Here is a 19360-nt window from a genome sequence, read left to right as displayed (position 1 = left end):
GTGTGTGTGTGTGTGTGTGTGTGTGTGTGTGTGTAGGTAGGTACCTGTACTTGTAAGTCTTGTAAGTGCAGGTACTCACAGGGTCCAGAAGAGGGAATTAGATCCTGTGGAAGCAGTTAGAGGCAGTTGTGAGCTGTAAGTGAAGAAGCTGAAAACTGAACCCCCATACTCTTCAAGAGCAATACATGTTCTTAACCACTGAGCCATCTCTCCAGCATGCGCAGTAGCCATTTCATAGCCTGAATGCTGTGCTATTGAGAAACTTTCTCTGTCAAATGAATTAGACTATTAAGTCTCACTAAGTTTCCGCACATAGACAAAATGTAGATAAATTCTTTGTCAGGGGATTATGTGAGTGGCCCCTGGTTTAATTGCTTCTCCTCCTTGTTCCTATCTGAAGCTTCACACGCAGTCTTTCCTATCAGTATTTCTATCAGCATTGTTCTCCTCAGAATCCCCACTGGAGTTACCCATTATGCTCTTAGAGGCTTTGAAAGACTCCTTAATCCACATCTCCCTCCAAACAGTTCTACATTTCCCCACAAATCATTTCCAAAGGGCTAAGACCTAAATGACCTGGCTTACATGATTGTAGCAGTGGCCCTAATCTTGGTAATGATTTTCCATATTCTTTTCACATGCTGTGCTCACAGTTCCCAACAGACATAATTAAAAAGAAGAGAGGCTTATATTTTTAGCTTACTGTTTCAGGGAACTTTCAGCAGTTCAAATCTGGAATACACAGAAGTTTGTCTGTGACATCAGAACCTTGAAGCAGCCACTGTTCAGGTGTCCAGAAAACAGCTAGACCAGAACAGAACCAGCGATAGTTGTAACCTTCACAGTCCTAGCCTAGTAACCTGCTTCCGGCCAGATGCTCCCGACCTTTCCTGGAGTCTTCACTGAAAATATGAGCCAATGGGACATTCACAGTCAAACCACAACAGGCAGAGATTTGACCTGTCATCAGTTATGGCAAAGCAGCTGCTCCTGTCTTCAGCCTAGAGTCACCTCACTTGTACAGAATATGAAGACAGATGTATAACGTTTTGGAAGTTGAGGCGAAAAGCATGCTGGTGAAAGGCTTAGCTCCAAAGACAGGCTACCTGATTTCAAATTTCTGTGTTTCTACTCTTTCCCTGTGTTCTCTGCATAATTCATTTTCCACTACACTCAGAAACTGTTTTATAGCAAAGGATAAATCAAGTTACTTAAATGTCTTGCCTTAAACTGCTCAGTATCTTCCAAAAAAGTAAATCTAGAGCCTGCATAAGCTCTTCCACACCTGACTCTTCCTTCTCCATGTTCTCGAGCTCACTCTTTGCAGCTTTCCTGACATGTTTCTAGGACATGCAAGGCAGGCATCATCTGTGTAGAGAGCTCCTTTCTGATGTATATGGAGCTGCCTCTGTTGATCATCAGTCACTGATCAGATTGTTGAAGCCCCTGCCTTCATTGCTTCCTGTTCCCTTACCATTTCTGGAGTGGTCAAAGGAAAGGCTGGAATAAAAGTCCTACAGGGAAGTGTTCAAGCATGGTGGTTACGAGCATGGACTCTAGTACTAGACTCCTTAGGACTGCACACTGACTCTTCTTACAACTGCTGGGGGTTTCTCCACCTTAGTTTTGGGCTTCTGTGAAATGGGGCCAGTGGAACTTACCTACCATAAAGGTCACACTCTGGGTTAAGCAAATTAAACTTTTAAATGTACTTAGAACAGAGTCCATAGGTACTCTTCATCGAGTCTTACAGTATGGTCACTATAGTCTTTCCAGTCCCTGAACTTTCCTTGTCATTTAGTTATGTCTTTGTTGCTGTCTCCCTCCTTCTGAACTCTCAGTTCAAGAGTAAGAGCCTTGTAGCCTATCTCTCAGTCTCTCACACCTGGAAAGCATCTGGCAAATGTTGGTTATAGAAACAAATTAGGAAGGAGATGACACTGGACACATCAGTCAGCTTATTGATACTCTCAATTTATATAGATAATATATTACTGACAGGATTGAAAGAACTAGTGTAAACCTTTGTGTAACATGTCTTAGTTACTGTTTCTATGGCTGTGAAGAGACACCATGACCAAGGTAGGTTATAAAAGAACACATTTAATTAGGGACTTGCTTACAGGATTCTGGGGCTTAGTCCTTGGCCTCACGAAGAAGAACATGGCAGCAGCCAGGCATAGCCATGGAATAGCACTGAGAGCTCACATCCTATCTAGACAGAAGGCAGTGGCAGCGAAAACTGCAGCTGATGTGGGCTTTTAGAACCTCAGAGCCCACCCCTAGTGACACACCTCCTCTAACAAGACCACAGTGACTGGGAACAAAACCTTCAGATGTATGAACTTATTGGGGGCATTCTTCTTCAAACTACCACAGCTAACAGAGAAAGAAGGAGAGGGCTGTTTCTATATGTGTGGCTAGTAATCATATCCAATATACTTCACCATGCGCATCTTGGTTCACTTGTGTTCTTCTTAGTGACTTATTACTCATTGAGTTGCTGTTTTGTTTTTTAAGATTTCTCTGCAGTCCACAGTTTCCCTAGGCAGAGGAATGCAGTGATCTTGTGATGATTCTACTAGTCCTTACTTTAGTAATCAGGCTGTATACTGATCAGCTCATGACGATAATGGCGACTTACTCTGCCAGCCGAGGGCCACTTAGATGTGTTTCCAAATGCACTACTACTTAAAGTAAACTAACCAGAATTGTAAGATCTTTGCGTTTCATTGTGTGCTTAAGAGTTTGTGAGGGGTTTAAGAGAGCAGGACATCAGAGATTGGGATTTTTTGCAAATGAAGAGGCCGAGAAATGTTCTGAAGTTTTTTCTCCTAAAGGTATGTCAGAAATTGGAAGTTCAAGAGGGGACTAGAAAGATGTATTAGAGATTACTTTCCTCCAGTCCTGAGTTTCTTCTGAGTCTATATAAACTGGATTATCTTTCTCTGTCCTGGCTCTAAGCTGTGTATCAGTTGTAATTCATGACTCTGCTTACTTTTCCTAAAGGGACCCACATGCCAGTCCCCTTTTTCTTACACCTCGGTCTGCTCTGGCTGGCTGGGCTGCTCTCCCCTCTTGACCTAGTCCAACTTCCTTTGTTTCTCCAGACTCTGCTCTGACAAACACCGTGATTCCGTGTTTGACCCCAGCCTGATCTAGTGACTGATTCTGTTCTGCCCTTTGGTTTTCCCAGAAGGGGAACTTGTGGCTGTCAGGGGAAGCCTGATGGTACCCTGGGGCCAGACTGTGACAGCCACTTGTGCTCTAGCCCCTAGGCTGGGTGCCTGAGGGGCCCTTCTCTGGATATACAGCTAATTGGTGATAGACAGTTATTGCAGTTTTCTGTCACCTTGTCTTTATTGTATTGATAGGATACTTTAGGTGCTTGCAATGCTTGTTGTTAACTAAGCCGTGTGGTTGTCAGAGATTATGAATGGATATTTGAGAGTAGGAACAATGCCTTCTACTTACCTTGTAGACCTTCCCCGACACATGTTAGTCCTCAGTGATTCGTCTGAGTCATAATTAATACATAATTACAGAGCAGCTGGATCACAGTTCTTTGTTTTACTTTGACTGTTCCTTATGCGTGGAGAGAAGGGACAGAGAAAGGAAGGATTTAGCTAAAGTGAAAAGTTCATATACAGATACTTGTCTGTGAGTTTTAGAATAATTCATTACTCAGCTGTAGTGTTTTCTACTCCTGGGTTTGTGTTGTGAGTTTGTGTTGTGAGATGTGCCTGTTTATACTTTTAGAAGTGTAAAACAATAAGAAAATAATATTTTTCCCATGGATGATTAAGATCATCAATATCATTCAGATTTCAATGTCAGTCCTTTAGTAAATTTTTCCCCCCAAAATGAGATCCACTCACATTAAAATGAATCTTATCTTACTGGTGGCATAGAGAGAACAGTGCTTGCTTGGGGGTGGGATCGGGGCTTAGAGAAGGTGATGCACTAGTTATAATTTTCAAACAAAGGTCTAGACACCAAGGGTCTGTCACCAGTGATACAGGGAAGGAAACAAGCTATCAAGAACACAGTATGTGTTTCTCCTTGTGACCCTAAGTGACCCTGTGTGGCTCAGGCCTCATGAGAGACTGGTCTTGAAAGGGATTAATGTGTCCCTGTTCACATATGTTGTCCAATACACAGGTCATTTCTACTGAGAATGGCAGGTTCCAGCAGTATAACTTTAACTACAAGTGCATGGTTAATTTAGTAAACGCTAAAGAACTTCCTTTAAAATGATGTTACTGCTGTTGTTTTAAAACGCTATTCTCTGTCTGAAAGATTCTCCTTTGCTATTGTTTTGAGACGGGGTCTCCCTGTGTCTCCCAGAGGGCCGAAACTCTGGAATCCTCCCTTGCTAGCTTCTGTGTAGGTGTTAGAGGCAGTACCAGCATGCCCAGCTTCTGTCTTGCTTTTGAAACGTTACTTTGGGGAAGTGGAAGGAAGAGGAGTTATTCCAGTGTTGTCTGTCTAAAACCCCTGCCAACAAATATCCAGGAAATTGTGGTGCTGCGCTTAATGTCACCATCTCTGGCGACTGAAGACATTTACTGTTGCATATTTTCCTTTTTCATGTTTTATTCCTTGGGTGGTGAGTGATGTGCTAAGGAAGAGAAGTTGGTTGTCTTGGGTTTTTAGAGGACATGCCTCCTGTTTCCCTCAATACATCTCAGTATACGACAACTTTTTTTAAATGGAAATAAGATGTGATAAAGATTGCCATAGACAATCCTATTTTGATTATAAATTCTCTACAAAGCTATGTACCTAAGTGCTTAATTTTAAAAAGAGAAACATTTTTGAGGAAGCATTTTTAGGAATATGTCTCAGCAACATGTAGCCAGCTGGGAGTAGGAGTGGGTTGGTGATAAGTTTGCCTGCGTGCATGGGACCCTCAGTCTGTAAGCCCAACACTGGGCTGGGGCATAGAATCACTGTTCTTTGTAGTACATAGATAGAATACTTCTACATCCTGCCAAAAAATACCCAGTGATGAAATAGACATAGAAAATGGACAATCAAGTCCAGAGGAGGCAGGCAAGAAAAGAATCAGCTAAATCTTCTTCCCTACCCCCAAATATAATTTTGTGTTTCTTCAGCTCTGTTCTTCCATTTCTCTTTACCTGAAATGCTCTCAGCATTGGGCCCGCTGCACACATGTACAAGGCAGGACCCCAAGCTAAGCTTCCTGTGCTTCCTATTCCCGTCAGACTCAGATTCCTGACAGGTTCATATAGCAGGCTACTCACTGATACTATGTTCAGTCAAAAAAACTGAAAGTCAGGGGATTTCCTAATGGGTAGACTTAGTATACTGAAGTATTGAGTATACGGAAGACAAGGAAAGAAAAATACAGCAAAGAAAATACTTATGCCAGAATGCCTCTAACCCCAGCATTTGAGAGGCTGAAAGGGGTAGGGAAATTGTGAGTTTAATGTCAGTCTCACCAACATAAAGGATCCCCTGTCTCAAAAACAAAACAAAACAAACCCTGCACATATTGCTGCATGCACAGGCAACTCTGTGATAAAAAATAATCAAAGAATAGATTATTCTTCTCTTTTTAAAACATTATTATTTTGTGTGTTTGGATGTTTTGCTTGCATGAATGTCTATGTACCACATCTATGTAGTGTGCTCAGAGGCCCGAAGAGAGAGTAGGATCCTCTGGGACTAGAGGACAGGTGAGTGTGAGCCAGCAAGTGTGAGTGTTGGGGACCAAACTCTAGTCCTGGGGAAGAGCACCAAGTGCTCACAGCCAATGACTTGTCTCTCCAGTGCCTAGGGCAGTCTTGCTTAGCGTAATTGTAGTTGTTCTTGAGTATAAATTTCTGAGTCATTTATCAACTATTTTAATTTAGGTAGCCTTTATCCTGCATAGTGGTTCATGAAATGAGAAGATAAGCTGTCTTAATAATCACTGGGGAAAATTCACTATTGCCTCATAAAACTTAATATTTTGTCAAAACATTATGTTACTATCAGCATAAATGCATATGGGCATGAAATGGTAAAACTAATATTTAGTATATTTTATACAGCATAATTTGAAAAACTTGAAATTTTGAGACATTTATGTTTAACAAAGACATAACAAGCCATACAAGAGGTTTTGAGTGATACTTGCCTTCTCTTCATGTATGTGAGTATGTTGGTTGACAAACTAGGGTGATCTGGAAAGAGGAAAACTCAACTGAGAAAATGCTGGTGTGAGATTTGCCTTTTGGCAATCTGTGGGGCGTTGTTTTGGTGTGAAAGGACCTAGCCAACTATAAGCAGTACTGCCCCCTAGGTAGTTTGTTCTAGGTCGTATAAGAAAGCAGGCTGAACAGGCCATGGTGGACAGTCCCTTAAAGTAGTGTTCCTCCTTGGTCTCTGCTTCAGTTACTGCCCTGACTTCCCTCAGTGATGGAATGTGATATCGAGTGTTTCAAACTGTGCTAAATCAATATTGGTGTACTAAATACTCCTCTCACCATTTTTGTGGCCATATACTTTTATGCTGATATTGAGATGGACAAAATAATTAAAATCCATAGGACAATTGTAAATTTCCCCCAGTGATTACTAAGACAGGTTACCTACTCATTTTATGAACTCTATAGGATAATCCAAATCAATCCTTTCTACGTTGCTTCTGGTCATGCTGTTTATTGCAGCAATAGAAAGAAAGCTAGGACGTGAGTTAACCTCTTTGATACTTGGCTATGTTGTCACAATTGTATCTCTGCATAAGCTCTTGCCTTTCAATCCTCTCTGCTCTTAGTGTAATGACATTCACATGCTCTCGTGTCAAAGTTGTTTCTCTGAGCTCATCATTTATTCTAGATTTCATCATCCCCTTCCTCAGTAACTGTCCTCATGTCTGTGATGAGTTTGATTCTGGTAAGCTCTCTGGCATACCTAGAGTCGATTGAACAGTCAAATATTGTGACATTCTAACAGTCAGCTATTTCTTTCTTAACTACATTTTCACTGGACTCTGGTTTTCCTCCCAGCATTAATTCTGTTCAGTGCTGTTCTGCACCTTTATTTTTTATTGCCCTGTTCTGTCTTCTATTTGTCTGCCTCTCTGAAATATCAGGTGAAGATTTCAGTGGGAGACAGGGAGATGGCATAACAAGTTTGCTGTCAGTGTGCTTGATATGTAACAGGCCACGCAGTGCTCTCGGATGGGCTTTGGAAGAGGTGGCCTGGTTGGACACTAATTGTGATACCTGTCTTTTATTTATATATATTGTATGTGAACTGGAAAGCTAGAAGTGGGAGATTCTATGAAGTTATTCACACTTAATATGGTGAAATAACAGAAATTTAGACCATGTTGTTAGAAGACTACTTTTATTTAACTAAACTAGGGCAGTGCATACATATTGGAACTGTGTTGAGCAAGGAGTATCAGTACTGAAATTTTTTTTTAATATCTGATTTTATTTAGGATACATTTCTAGCAATAGAAAAACAATGAACTTTGTAGATTTCAGTGTGTCATCTTTTTACGGCTCATGGATTTCAAACTGTTAAAAGTAAAAACTATATATTTGTCCTACTTATATAGAATAAGATAGTGTCCAGCTATACAGAAATCTTAAAATAAGGGAAAAAAATCTATCACTAGTGCTACTTAAGAAGAGGGCTCAATGTTAGCATAATGATCTCCAGTGTTGAACAGCCATGATACACTGCCAGAAATACATACAAGAATGGTAAAGGAAATACTAAAATAGGAAAAACAACAGCAGAAAAAGGGGGGCAGGCAGAGACAAAAGATTGCAAAAAAACACATGGTAGTAACCCCAAAGACAGGACTAACTGGCTACAAAGACATAGCCAGTGCTGCATAGCTTCCCTCCTATCTCAGGATAGTTTGATCTTTTTTTCTTTTCTTTTCTTTTCTTTTCTTTTCTTTTCTTTTCTTTTCTTCTTCTTTTTTTATTTTTTCAAATTTACCTGTGTTTTGTCTGAGTGAGTATTATGGTGTGAGGGTATACCATGTGGTCCATGTGTGACAGTCAGAGAACAACTTACTGAAACCAGTTCACTCTATCCACCATCAGTTTTAAAGATTGAACTCAGATCATCATCGGGCATGGCAGTAAGCACCTTTACCCTCCTGCCAGCCCAAGAGAGACTTACCTAACCAGATTTGTAACTGAAGGTAAAAGTCCTTAATACAGCAAGTCTTTAACGGCTTTCTCTGCAAGTTGCCAAAAGGAGTCCCACCAGGGAACAGGCTATTGGAAGTTTTGTCGCTTTAACCTGAAGACACCTTTCTCCAAACACTCTCAAATCTTCCCTTTTGCTCTACTGTTGTGGTTTGACCTCAGTAAAGTTCAACTCCAAAGGCATGGGTTCCTTCTTATGCCGAGATTCCTGGTCACAGAAGCTTAGGATTCCTATCCTGCTTATCACTGTTAACTAGATGGTAAGGCAGCAATGTTACCAGAGGTAAAAGGACTTTTCAGAGCTTTCCAAAGACATTTAATAGCACAGTAGAGCTATCTGTAGAAGACTGGACATTTCATTATCAAGTTGTAAAGAACTCTTTAAGGGAATATCGTCAGATCCTACTGTCCACCGACAGGACAACCTGTGTGCTCTTCCTGAGGTGTTTGGAGTTAGTTGGGCACTGACTCTGGGCTCTCTAATATTTGGGCCCTTTTCCAGAGTCATATGGATAAAAAAAAAAAGTCCTGAAATAGACTTGGATATGCCGGTCTTAATGCTTAATAGCACTGAGATTTGTCAGATAGGCCAGACCACAAAAGCCAGTCCAGACTCAGAGTGCTTTCACTCCGTTTCTGTTGCATTACCTCAGTTAGTAGGTAAGGGAAAATGGGAAGTCAGAGACGCTCCTGCATGATGACGCCCAGTCTGTGACCCTAGCCTCACTCACCTATACATTTGAGGATGCAAATGGGATGCCTTGCTTCGCATGAATGGCATGCTCAGGGTGGCTCAACAGGTAAAGACATCTACCGCCAAGCCTCATGACCTGAGTCTGAGGCACCAGCAACCACGTGGCTGGAGAGAACTGACTCCGACAGTCATCCTCCGGCTCCCACATCCATGCTGTGGTGGGAGTGCACATGCACTCACACATGCACTCACACATGCACTCACACATGCACATGCACACACAAACTAAACAAGACTGTGAATTTATAAGTCTTTAGAAAGACTGCCTTTCTGCAGTTTTTGGAATCTTGTTAATCTCCTGTGCTTGCTGTGTCCTATAGTTGGGGCTGACAGTGAGGCACTGACACTCAGTTCCTCAAATACGAGATTCTAATAATGATTCTTGCTTTCTTCTGGCCTCTTTGAAACCTTTTATTCCTTTTCTTTGACAACCTATTTGGGGAAAGTGGTCTTATGAACTGTGTGTCGTTAGAGATGTTCTTACTGTAGTTGTCACATCTGCTATAAGATAGCATCTTCCATATGTAACAGGAAGGATGCACAGTCTCAGCAGTATGGTTGCCTAAACAAGACTTAAAAGATGGACACCACCAGTCAACATGCCAACATGAAGGAGGGTTTCTCCCAGGACTTGACCTCTAGAAGAGTAAGAACTACAGACAACTGAAGGCTGCTGGTCGAGGGGAATGAGTCCCCCAGGGACATGCCCTGCTAGGTTAACTAGTCCCACGAGGTCAGCCTAAACACATGAGAATGCTGAATGATTTCAGAAGGTTGTATGTATAAATGTACACACACATACAAATAATGATTCAAGGGTTGAAAGGAAGTAGACAGAAAGGGAGGGACGGATGATGGAAATCCTTGCATATGACATTCTCAATAAATAATTTTAAAAGGGAAAATAAATGTTCAAAAGTCAAATTAATAAGACTTTCATTTTTTTGTGTTTCATTTCATTGTATTTTAGAAGGGCCACGAACAGGCTTTTGCCTCTGTATCCTTTTCTCTCATCTAGAACGTATACTTCAGTTAACATTGGCAGGCTCAAAAATCCTGTAAGCATCTCTAGATTCTGGCAAACGTATTTCTAGTATCAGCTCCCAAACTGTTCACAGTGTTTCTCTGGCATAATGAAGCCTTTGGCCATCACTGCTACTTTGAAAATCAAAGCTTTTTGGTCTCTAATGGAATGTTTATAAAAATGCACCATTTTGAAATTTGCTCGGGAAAAGGAAGTAATGTTAAATGATACTTAGAAATCCCTCTGGCTTGCCTTGGCATTGCTTCCTTTAATGTTATGTACTCTGGAAATATCTGGAATTAGTAGGAATAAAAGAGTATTAAAATCAAAAGATAAATAAGCTCTTGTGTTCATTGTCTTATTTCTTGAAGGTATGCCATTATATGTGTATACTTGGTTGTTTTTTCTATATGATAACTTACTTACCTTTTGCCAAATTAATAGAAGTGTCTTGGATCACTAAAACTTACCTGACCTGGGTCAAAACTTCAGCCTTTTCCTCAGGTTCAGAAAGAGGGAAAGCTTTCTGGATAGAGCTGTAAGGACATCAAGCCTGTAGTTAGACAGCTGTGCTGTATAAAGTCTGCAATAAAAAGCTATATGCTGCTTTGCTTGTTGTAAATCAAATAAGAAATCACATGTATGAAATGTGTTTGACTTACTAATGTAATGACTTTCATGCTTAGACATAAAAGGACAGAGGACTTAGCTTGTTCATTCTGTAGTGTTGGCTCTACCTTAACGAATGGACTAATGTAGCTTAAAGTAGGAGGCTTATATTTATATGAGATATTTAACAAGGGACTGCTGTATATCAAGAATGATTCTAACCGTGTAGCAGTGAATGCAGACCCCGAGGCCCTCTACCCTCCTGGCATATCGACTATAATAGAGGAGCCAGAAGACAAATTAGTTCCCATGGATTTGACTATTTCTGTCAGTGTGCTCATTAGCATGGTTAAAAAAGTCCCATCACTTAGTATTATAAGTTTTTGTGAAGTGTTAAAATGGAGTGTTGGAGTTCTCAAATCACTGACCTATCAGAAAATAACCTAACTTTTTCAATAAGTTGTGCTTTGCTTGTCCAACTTCATATATTGTTTGATGCTACTGTCTGTTAGTTCCCAAGGCACTTCAGCTTTTCTCTCTGAAATGATAGAAAAATATGACTAGGAATATCAGTAGAACCTTTGCTACATTAAAAAAAAAAAACCATTAAGTGAGGCCCAGGAAGGTGGCTCAGTGAGCAAGAGCTCTCTGCACAAGCATGAGGGTCTAAGGAAGGATTCCTGGCACACGTCAAAAGCTCTGGCTGGGCACAGATACTGCTGTTGGAAGTTAGGAGGACCATGGGAGCCTCAATCTATCCAGAATACAGCATACTCTTAAGTTCGGTTGAGAGACCCTATCTCAAGCAGTAAGGAAGAAAGTGAGAGAAGACACTCAGTTGTCATTCTTTGTCCTCTGCACAGCACACATACATGTCTACAACACACACACACACACACAAATGCATGCATGCATGCACACACAATTTAGTAGCCTCTGATATGCTGTCTGGTGGCATTACTTGATTTTAAACCATGTGGTCTTTTTTATATGAAGATATCTGTGTTATAAAGTCTGTACTTTAAAAAATGAATCTCTGTGAGTAAATGTAAAAGGCTGTCACTTTCACTCTTTGCATTAAATAAACATGCTACACCGTTTTCCCATTTAAAAACATGCAGGTTACTTGATTATGCCAGAGTGGTTTCAATCAGGAACTCACACATATGTTTGCAGAGTGCACTCTCATCTTTGTCTACTTTTTTCAAATTCTCTTACAGAGCTATGGCTTTGCTATGAACTATATTTAGAAGCCAAACATTTTTTAACAAAGAAAAACTCTGACATTGTTTAACTAAGTTCTTGTAGTAGCAAACTTTGTCTTAAGACGAAGAAGCTTGTCCCTGTAGTTTTTGGTTTTATTATGTCTCTTGCTTTTGTCTTGCAGTTCAGAAGCTGAAGGCAATGTGCTTTGGGACTTGAGTTAATTGCAGTGAGGAGATCAATATTCAGCAGTTGTATCTTTTAGAGCCCTTTCTACCCTGAGATGTGATGATTCTATATTTACCTTTGCTCTTGCCTTTTTCTATCGGAAGCAAGAGAGCAGAGGTCATATGAGTGCTATGCTGGAGAGAAACTGGGCCAGGGGTTGGGGAGGTGACAGCATTGAGTGGCTGTCTAGAACATACGGTTGACTGTGCAAGATATAGTTGCTGATGGCTTCTTGTACTCTTTCTTATGGTTTACTGCTGATACATGTTCTTAGTTTTGATTATTTTTGTAATTAAGAAAGGGAAGAAAAAGAATAGTTCTTAGAGCATACCTTCTCAAATACCTTTCTGACCACAGACAGCTCTCAAATTCTTAGCTATCAGTTAGTATGGAAGTTATCAAGAAAACAACTAAGGCTCTAAAGGAGTTTTAGAAAGTAAAGGGGTTTTTGGTGGTATCCTAAGAAAACAGTTTCCTTTAAGAATTCTCACTCATCATCAGATAGAATGAATGAGCTGCAGTAGCATTAATAAATCTGTGTCTCCAGCCCCAGATGCACTCCCAACCTGTACTAGCTGCTCAAAAATTGTTTTCTCCACTGAACCCAGTACCCATTCTTGACAGAATAATGGAAAATAGATAGTACCAGGTAACGAGTGCATTTTTGATGTTCTTTCTAGTCACTCTCAAATATACCCCTTCAGAAAGTATAAAAATGTTTTTATGCGTAGTATGTTGGAACCACAAGCACTGACTTCGTATTTCAAAGTTGGAAGAAATGAGATTGATGTCCTACACAGTTGTAAAATGCAGAAAATAGGAGAGCTGGAATGAATTAGAGCCCAGTGTTGAGAGAGGCCAAGAGAAAGCTTCATATCAGCAGTGACTGTAATTGAAAGGGTCCAAATAAGTATTTAAAACCTCCCCTCCTGAGACGTCTGGATTTCTGAATTTCAAATTGACATTTTATGTTTGACAAGGTGACATTGTATAAGAAATGTATTGTAAAACACTGCTGTGCGATAGGAAAATGATTGAATGTAAATATTTCAAGATGTGGACCACTGTTCAAATGTTATCATAAATCTTTGCCATTGTTTTAGGGGATAACTCTTCATGCATATGTGAGCTGGATTGATAGCTCTTAGAAAGGAAATCATCAGTGGGTTTCTGCCTTTGTCTCAGACATTAGTCTGACTTTACTACTAAAATGTCTTATTAGATTTTGTGCTATCATGTGCTTATTATTACTCATTATTAAGTGTAATCATTTTTTGAAGGTACTACACCAGAATTGCTTTTTGTTCTACTCTGGAAAAGGAAGTGTTCCAAAATCTCACTTACGTGATTGAAACTGTTACTGATATGTGGGTGGGGACAGTTTACACTTCAATTTTATAAAAAAACAAAAAAAACAAAAAAAACAAAACAAAAAAAAAAACAGCCTGAGCTGTGTCATTAACCATCCTTCCATTCTTTCCAGGTTTGGAAGGTTTACAGTTGCTGCTCTTCAGTCCAAAGTAGAACAGTATGAACGCGAAACCAATCGCCTCAAGAAAGCTCTGGAACGAAGCGATAAATATATCGAGGAACTAGAGTCTCAAGTAGCACACCTGAAACACTCGGAGGAAGCAAAGGAAGACATGGATGCCCTTTGCCCGAGGGCACCCTCTCCAGACGGCCAGGGGCCCGACAGCATCGATGAGGTCGTACCCGCAAAGAGTCAGAGTGACAGTGCCAGGCAGCAAGCCAGTTCTGCTTCTCACCTGGCCACACCTTCTAGCAGCAGACTAGCTGACACCAATTCTGTCAGACAGGAGAGCACCAGCAGAACTGAACCAAATTGTCCTCAAAACAAAGACAGATACTCCAAGCCCACAGAGCCACGGCTGGGTGCGAGAGAGACGCCAATGAACACTTATTTGGAGAGAGAGTGGAACAGCAAGCCCAGCGACTGTGCCCCTTACAAAGAGGAAGAGCTTTATGGGCTCCCAGCTTCCTGTACTCCCTTGTCACTTAGCTGCCTTCAGCTGAACACTCCAGAAAACAGAGAGAACCCTGTGATCAAAGCAGGGAGTTCCAAAAAGCATGCAAACCATCTCAGAAAACTGGTATTTGATGATTTCTGTGATTCTCCAAATGCCTGTAATAACAATTCTTCAGAGGATGATAGAAGGGAAAATGAAAAGAAATCAGACTGTTTTGCTTCCTCAAAGACAGGATTTTGGGATTGTTGTTCCACAAGCTATGCCCAGAGCTTGGAGTTTGATAGTTCAGAGGGGAATACAATAGCAAATTCTGTTGGGGAAATACCTTCAAAATTGAGTGAGAAGTCAGGAGCGTGCTTGTCCAAGAGACTAAGTTGTATTCGCTCCCTTGAAATGAATCGAACAAGAACATCCAGTGAGGCATCCATGGATGCTGCTTATCTTGACAAAATCTCTGAGCTGGATTCGATGATGTCAGAGTCTGACAACAGCAAGAGCCCTTGTAATAACGGTTTTAAATCGGTGGAATTGGAGGGGTCCTCAAAGTCACCTCAAGGCAGGGAGTTTCTTGAGGAACCTGACAAGTTACAAGAAGGAACTAAACTGAGTCTTTCCAAACATGCTCTCACAGCTGACGGGTTAGAGAGCGGGAGTGAGTGGAAACCCACCTCTTTTTTTCTCCTTTCCCCAGCTGACCATGAGATGAGTGAAGATTTTTCTCTCCACTCCACTTCTCACTCAGGAGCTAGTGAAGTCAAATCTCAAAACTGTTTGTTCCAGACAGAGTTTTCCCAGGGTGTTCTGTTAAGCGGTTCTCAAGGATTATTTGAGGATCAGAGGTTTGGATCGTCTTTATTTAAGATGTCCTCAGAGATGCAGAGCCTTCACAGCCCACTTCAGTCTCCATGGTCTGCTGCCTTTGTGCCTGAGAAGAGGAGTAAGAACGTGAACCAGTCAACAAAGAGAAAGATACAGAGCAGCCTTTCCAATGCCAGCCCATCCAAAGCGACCAAAAGCTGACTCACCAGGGAGGTTGCCTTGCAAGGGGTGGGGGTGTTTTCAGTGTTTCTGTAGTCACTTCCTGAAGGTTCTCTACAATCCTGAACTGATAATCTTCAGGCAAGTGTCAAGTCAGAACGGTGGGTTTACCTGTCTCCGGGATACTTCATCTTGAAGAAACTTTGGCCTGTCACTTTCATTTGGTCATCTTTTAACCAGAGAGGTTAGGGAGAAGGTCTGATTTGTCTCTGTTGTTTGTTCTGCTTTTAATGAATGTTATATGTATCTGGATTGGCTCCGTGCTGTTTTCTCAGATCTGACCTGTTAGATATGGTGGCCTGTTAAGACTCAACTGCTTTCAGAACTTGTGTTTCTTAGGACAGTTGGTATTGTCTGGTCTGTTCTTTAAAGCTTTTCCTAGAATGGAAATTTGTATGCCTCTTTTTATTTATGTCTAATGATGGCCTAACTATTACCAAGGCCATGCTGGAGAAATGGCACTCCGATCTTAGAGGATTCACTAATTTTTTTTTTTTTTTTTTTTTAGGTTTTATATAGATGTTTACAATTTGTTACATTGTGTTCTGTCTATTTTGTGGGCGTGTGTGTGTGTGTGTGTGTGTGTGTGAACTACTATGAAAGAACACATTGTTTGTATGAAAATACTATTTCAGGTCGTTTATATTTGCCTATCTTTGAACGTATATGTGTACGTAAGTGTAAAGTTAGAATCAGATCCGCTGGGTTTGGAGGAACTTAAACATCCTAGCTTTTTTTCCTTATGTGTAGGTAGAAAGGCAGTCTGTTAGGTGTTTGACCTGTTGTGTCACAGGGAGCGTTTGTGTAATAAAGTTCTGTTTGCATGTTACTGCTCACTGTGGCAGCTGTAAGCATGGGAGCCTGTTCACTCGCTCCGTTCTGCAACCAGAGGAAAAAACCACCTCCTATTGGTTAGTGAATATCTATTATGCAGGACATTTTTTTAACTGAAAAGTAACAGGTGTGAATGGGACAATGTGAGAGCGAAGCACAACTGTTAGTGTAGGCTTTAAAAGTATGTCATTTTAAACATGTTTGGTGTGCCAGCCTAAGCTATAAAAATGTCTGTATGCTAATAACTTGCTTATCTAATGTGTGCTGAACATTTTACATGTATTGTCTTACCTTAACACTGCATGCTTTTTTATGTGACTTAAATAAAGGATGCCATATGCACTACAAGCGTTTGATGTCATCATGGATATGAATGAGCCTCTAAAGACACCGAATCCTATTTTCAGTTCATGTTATAATGGTCAGCCATTGACCAACCGTGGACGTAAGGTGAGCTGCACATGTTTTGTGTATAGTGCAGAGACAGGGGCCCAGGACCTTGTGGACACAAGGCCAGTGTTCTAGTCCAGCAGCAGCTGCAACCACAACCTGCAGCTACTTTTGAAAGGTCTTAGAGGAAAAAAAAAATTGTAATGGTCTCACTATATTTTTAGTAAAAAGGTACTTCATAGCACACCAAAAACAAGATATGAAATTCAAATTGTGTTTCTAAGTAAAGTCTCATTAGAACATAGCTACACTCTTAAGTGTCTGTGTGTGCTTCTGACGAGAACAGGAGAGCTGAGTACTTGCCTCAGTGACTGACTGTGGCTCACAAAACCTAAAATATGTACTGTCTGCCCTTTCAGTTAAGAATTTGCTGACCCTTGTTATAATAGACTCTGAGGATTCAACGGAACCATAAAAATACAACAAATCACTTTTATGATCTACAGAATCATCTTCTCCACTTTCAGAAGTAATAATAATGGGGTGGGGGTGGGGCTAACAGGATAGTATTTGTTTTATCATACATATTTTCCAATAATTCATTTCTTTGCCATGGTAAAACTAATGGGATACTTTCAGAGCTAGTGGCGATACATCTTTGATGATATGGTTATACATTTAGAATCCATGTAGAAATTAAGGGGATTTTTGTCATGATAAGTATAAGTGCTGTACCCTGAATATCACCCAAATTAGCTATATTGAGATAGAACCCCCAGGTAATGATTTTAAGAGGCAGTATCCTTCATAAAAGAGTGGGGTTAAGGACTTTGCAAGCAAAGTAGAGGACACTTGCTTAAGTCTTGTGGACATAGCTATAAAGCCCACATTTCATCCTTCCACTGAAGGTGATCATTCTCTAAGATTTAAGGGTTAGGGTTAGGGTTAGGGTTAGGGTTAGGGTTAGGGTTAGGGTTATGTCAATGTAGTCATGGCTTCATTCTTCCTTACTCTTAGTGTCTGATTTCACGATAAATAGGCAGCTCCACACACTGTTAAACATACATACTATGTCCAATCCAAACAAAACGCTTTTGATGGGTTGGGGATGTAGCTCAGATGGTAAAGTCCTTCGTCGCTATGCCCAGTGGCCTGTGTCCCACCCCAGCACTGCATGTACCCTGTGTGCTGGAGCACACGTGTTGATCCCAGCACCTTTGAGGTAAAAGCTAGATGATCATATGTTCAAAGGCAGGAGAGATGGCTCAGTGATAAAGAACACTAGTTGCTCTTGCAGAAGATCTCCATTCCACTGCCAGAACCCATATGGCAATGCAGAACTAACTTCAGTTCCAAGGAATCAGATACCCTCTTCTAGAGCTCTGAGGGCACCACGTATGTTCTGGAGCTCTGAGGGCATCAGGTATGTAGGTGGGGCACAAATAAACAAGGCAAAACAACCATATGCATAAAATGTGATGACTGATTTAAAAACGTCATCCCATCTAAATGTGAAGTCTTCTGTTTTATTGAGCCATCCTGAACTACGGACAAGTTATAGGCCAGCCTAGGATACACAAGACCCTAACTCAAAACCCATGCACTTGAAGCTACATGTTTTTCTAGCCTCTGTTTCATATAATCCACTTTCAAGACTTTCAGTTTGTCAAAAGCCAAGTAGAACTAGCGGCCACACTGCTGGAATGTTTTGAAACCAGAGTTTGGAACCAGATGTCTAACTGCAAAGGTGCTTATCTTCCTTGTCCATATTTGTATAAAAGGGGTAAATGTGTCTGGGATTTCTTGCAGCAGATTCTTTTTAAAGCATCTTGGGAGTGTTTATGTCTAAATAGCATTCAATTCCTGCCTATTTTCCTGAGTCTAATTTACACTAAAGCTCAATGCCGCACGTGTATATCCTGTTACATTTGAAGGTTTAAGTTAGGATGTCAGGCGGCACAGTTGTTTAGAGCACAGTGCTTTAAAAAGTTCACAGTATCAGCCCCGGTAGCCTAATGGATAAGGCATTGGCCTCCTAAAAAGTTCACAGTAACTGACATTTGTATGAACTAGGTCTTCCATATTGGTTCATTTCACTAAAGCCACATTGGGAAAAGACACTCATTCAGTTCATGGCTTTTTATAGGGGCAGCTTTTAATAGTTAATCTCTAAAAAGTCATGTCTACATTGCTCTCTGAAAATATTAGAGGTTCTGTCATGACAGTGTAGTCCCCTTAATTACAAATCTTTACCCCATTTAAAAGTTAAGTCCTCTGTTTTATTGAATTACCTAACACACACACAAAACACGTAAAAACAGACTAAGTTTCACAGGCCCCTAGCTTCGAATCTGCATTGTTTCCTCTCTTTGGTACCTGTACTGGCTTGAAACGATACCATTGACCAAGGGTTCTTGGTCTTGGGCTATGTAATGTTTCCGGACCACATTTGTTGCTACAGACCTGATGGTTTCTAGTTATTAAAAATGTAACACATACAGGAGATTTTCTCCCTTGCTCTTTACCTGTGGATGGTATGTGTAGTGAGTACCAAGTTGAAATGAACAGTTCATGGTGTCCAGCCTGTTAGACTAGAAGAGTTTTCCAAAGCCTCTCAGAAGGTCTTTTCATTCCTGTGTGTGGGAGTCCTGGGAAGCAGCCCTTGCCTATCACAATGTAACCTGATCCCCTTAGATAATACTTGGCAGAGAGAAAACCTTTTAAGCAATGATCTCAGAGTACAGAGTGAACATTTATTGCCTAATTCTCGGAACTCTACTCACAGCGAGGAAGCATCTATTAAGGTGCAGCTTTAAGAATCCATCTGGAGCATGGCTAGGGTGAGCTCAGTTTGACAGAGGCAGTCTAGAACACCTTGGGTTGAGTTCCTCCTTTTCAGATAAGGTGGTGTGATAGCGAGCAAACAGCAGGCCCTCTCTAACACAGTTAAGGTTGCATTAAACTTGAGGGCTTTTTGTGTTAAGGTACAAAGACCCACTCTCCTAAAGGCAAAGATTTGTTCAGGCATTCACCAAAACTTAGTGTGAGGAAAGAGGATCGAATTTTGATCCTATTTGATGCTTACAACATAGGTAAACAAAGTCTGGAA

The 19360-nt window shown here is 40.8% G+C and overlaps 1 protein-coding gene across 1 annotated transcript in view; it reads left to right on the top strand.

Annotated features, from left to right (window-relative positions):
* The window catches only part of Rnf219 (ring finger protein 219), a 40444-nt gene extending 24238 nt beyond the window's left edge, over positions 1–16206 (top strand). The window contains exon 6 of the mRNA XM_028772437.1: positions 13485–16206. Within this exon, the coding sequence (XP_028628270.1) occupies positions 13485–15009 (1525 nt within the window). The 3' untranslated portion in view covers positions 15010–16206. The remainder of the gene's footprint in view (positions 1–13484) is intronic.
* The last annotated feature ends 3154 nt before the right edge of the window (positions 16207–19360 follow it).

This window comes from Grammomys surdaster, unplaced genomic scaffold (genome assembly GCF_004785775.1).
Source record: "Grammomys surdaster isolate TR1022 unplaced genomic scaffold, NIH_TR_1.0 65, whole genome shotgun sequence".
NCBI lineage: Eukaryota > Metazoa > Chordata > Mammalia > Rodentia > Muridae > Grammomys > Grammomys surdaster.
This window is presented reverse-complemented; position numbering and strand designations above follow the sequence as displayed.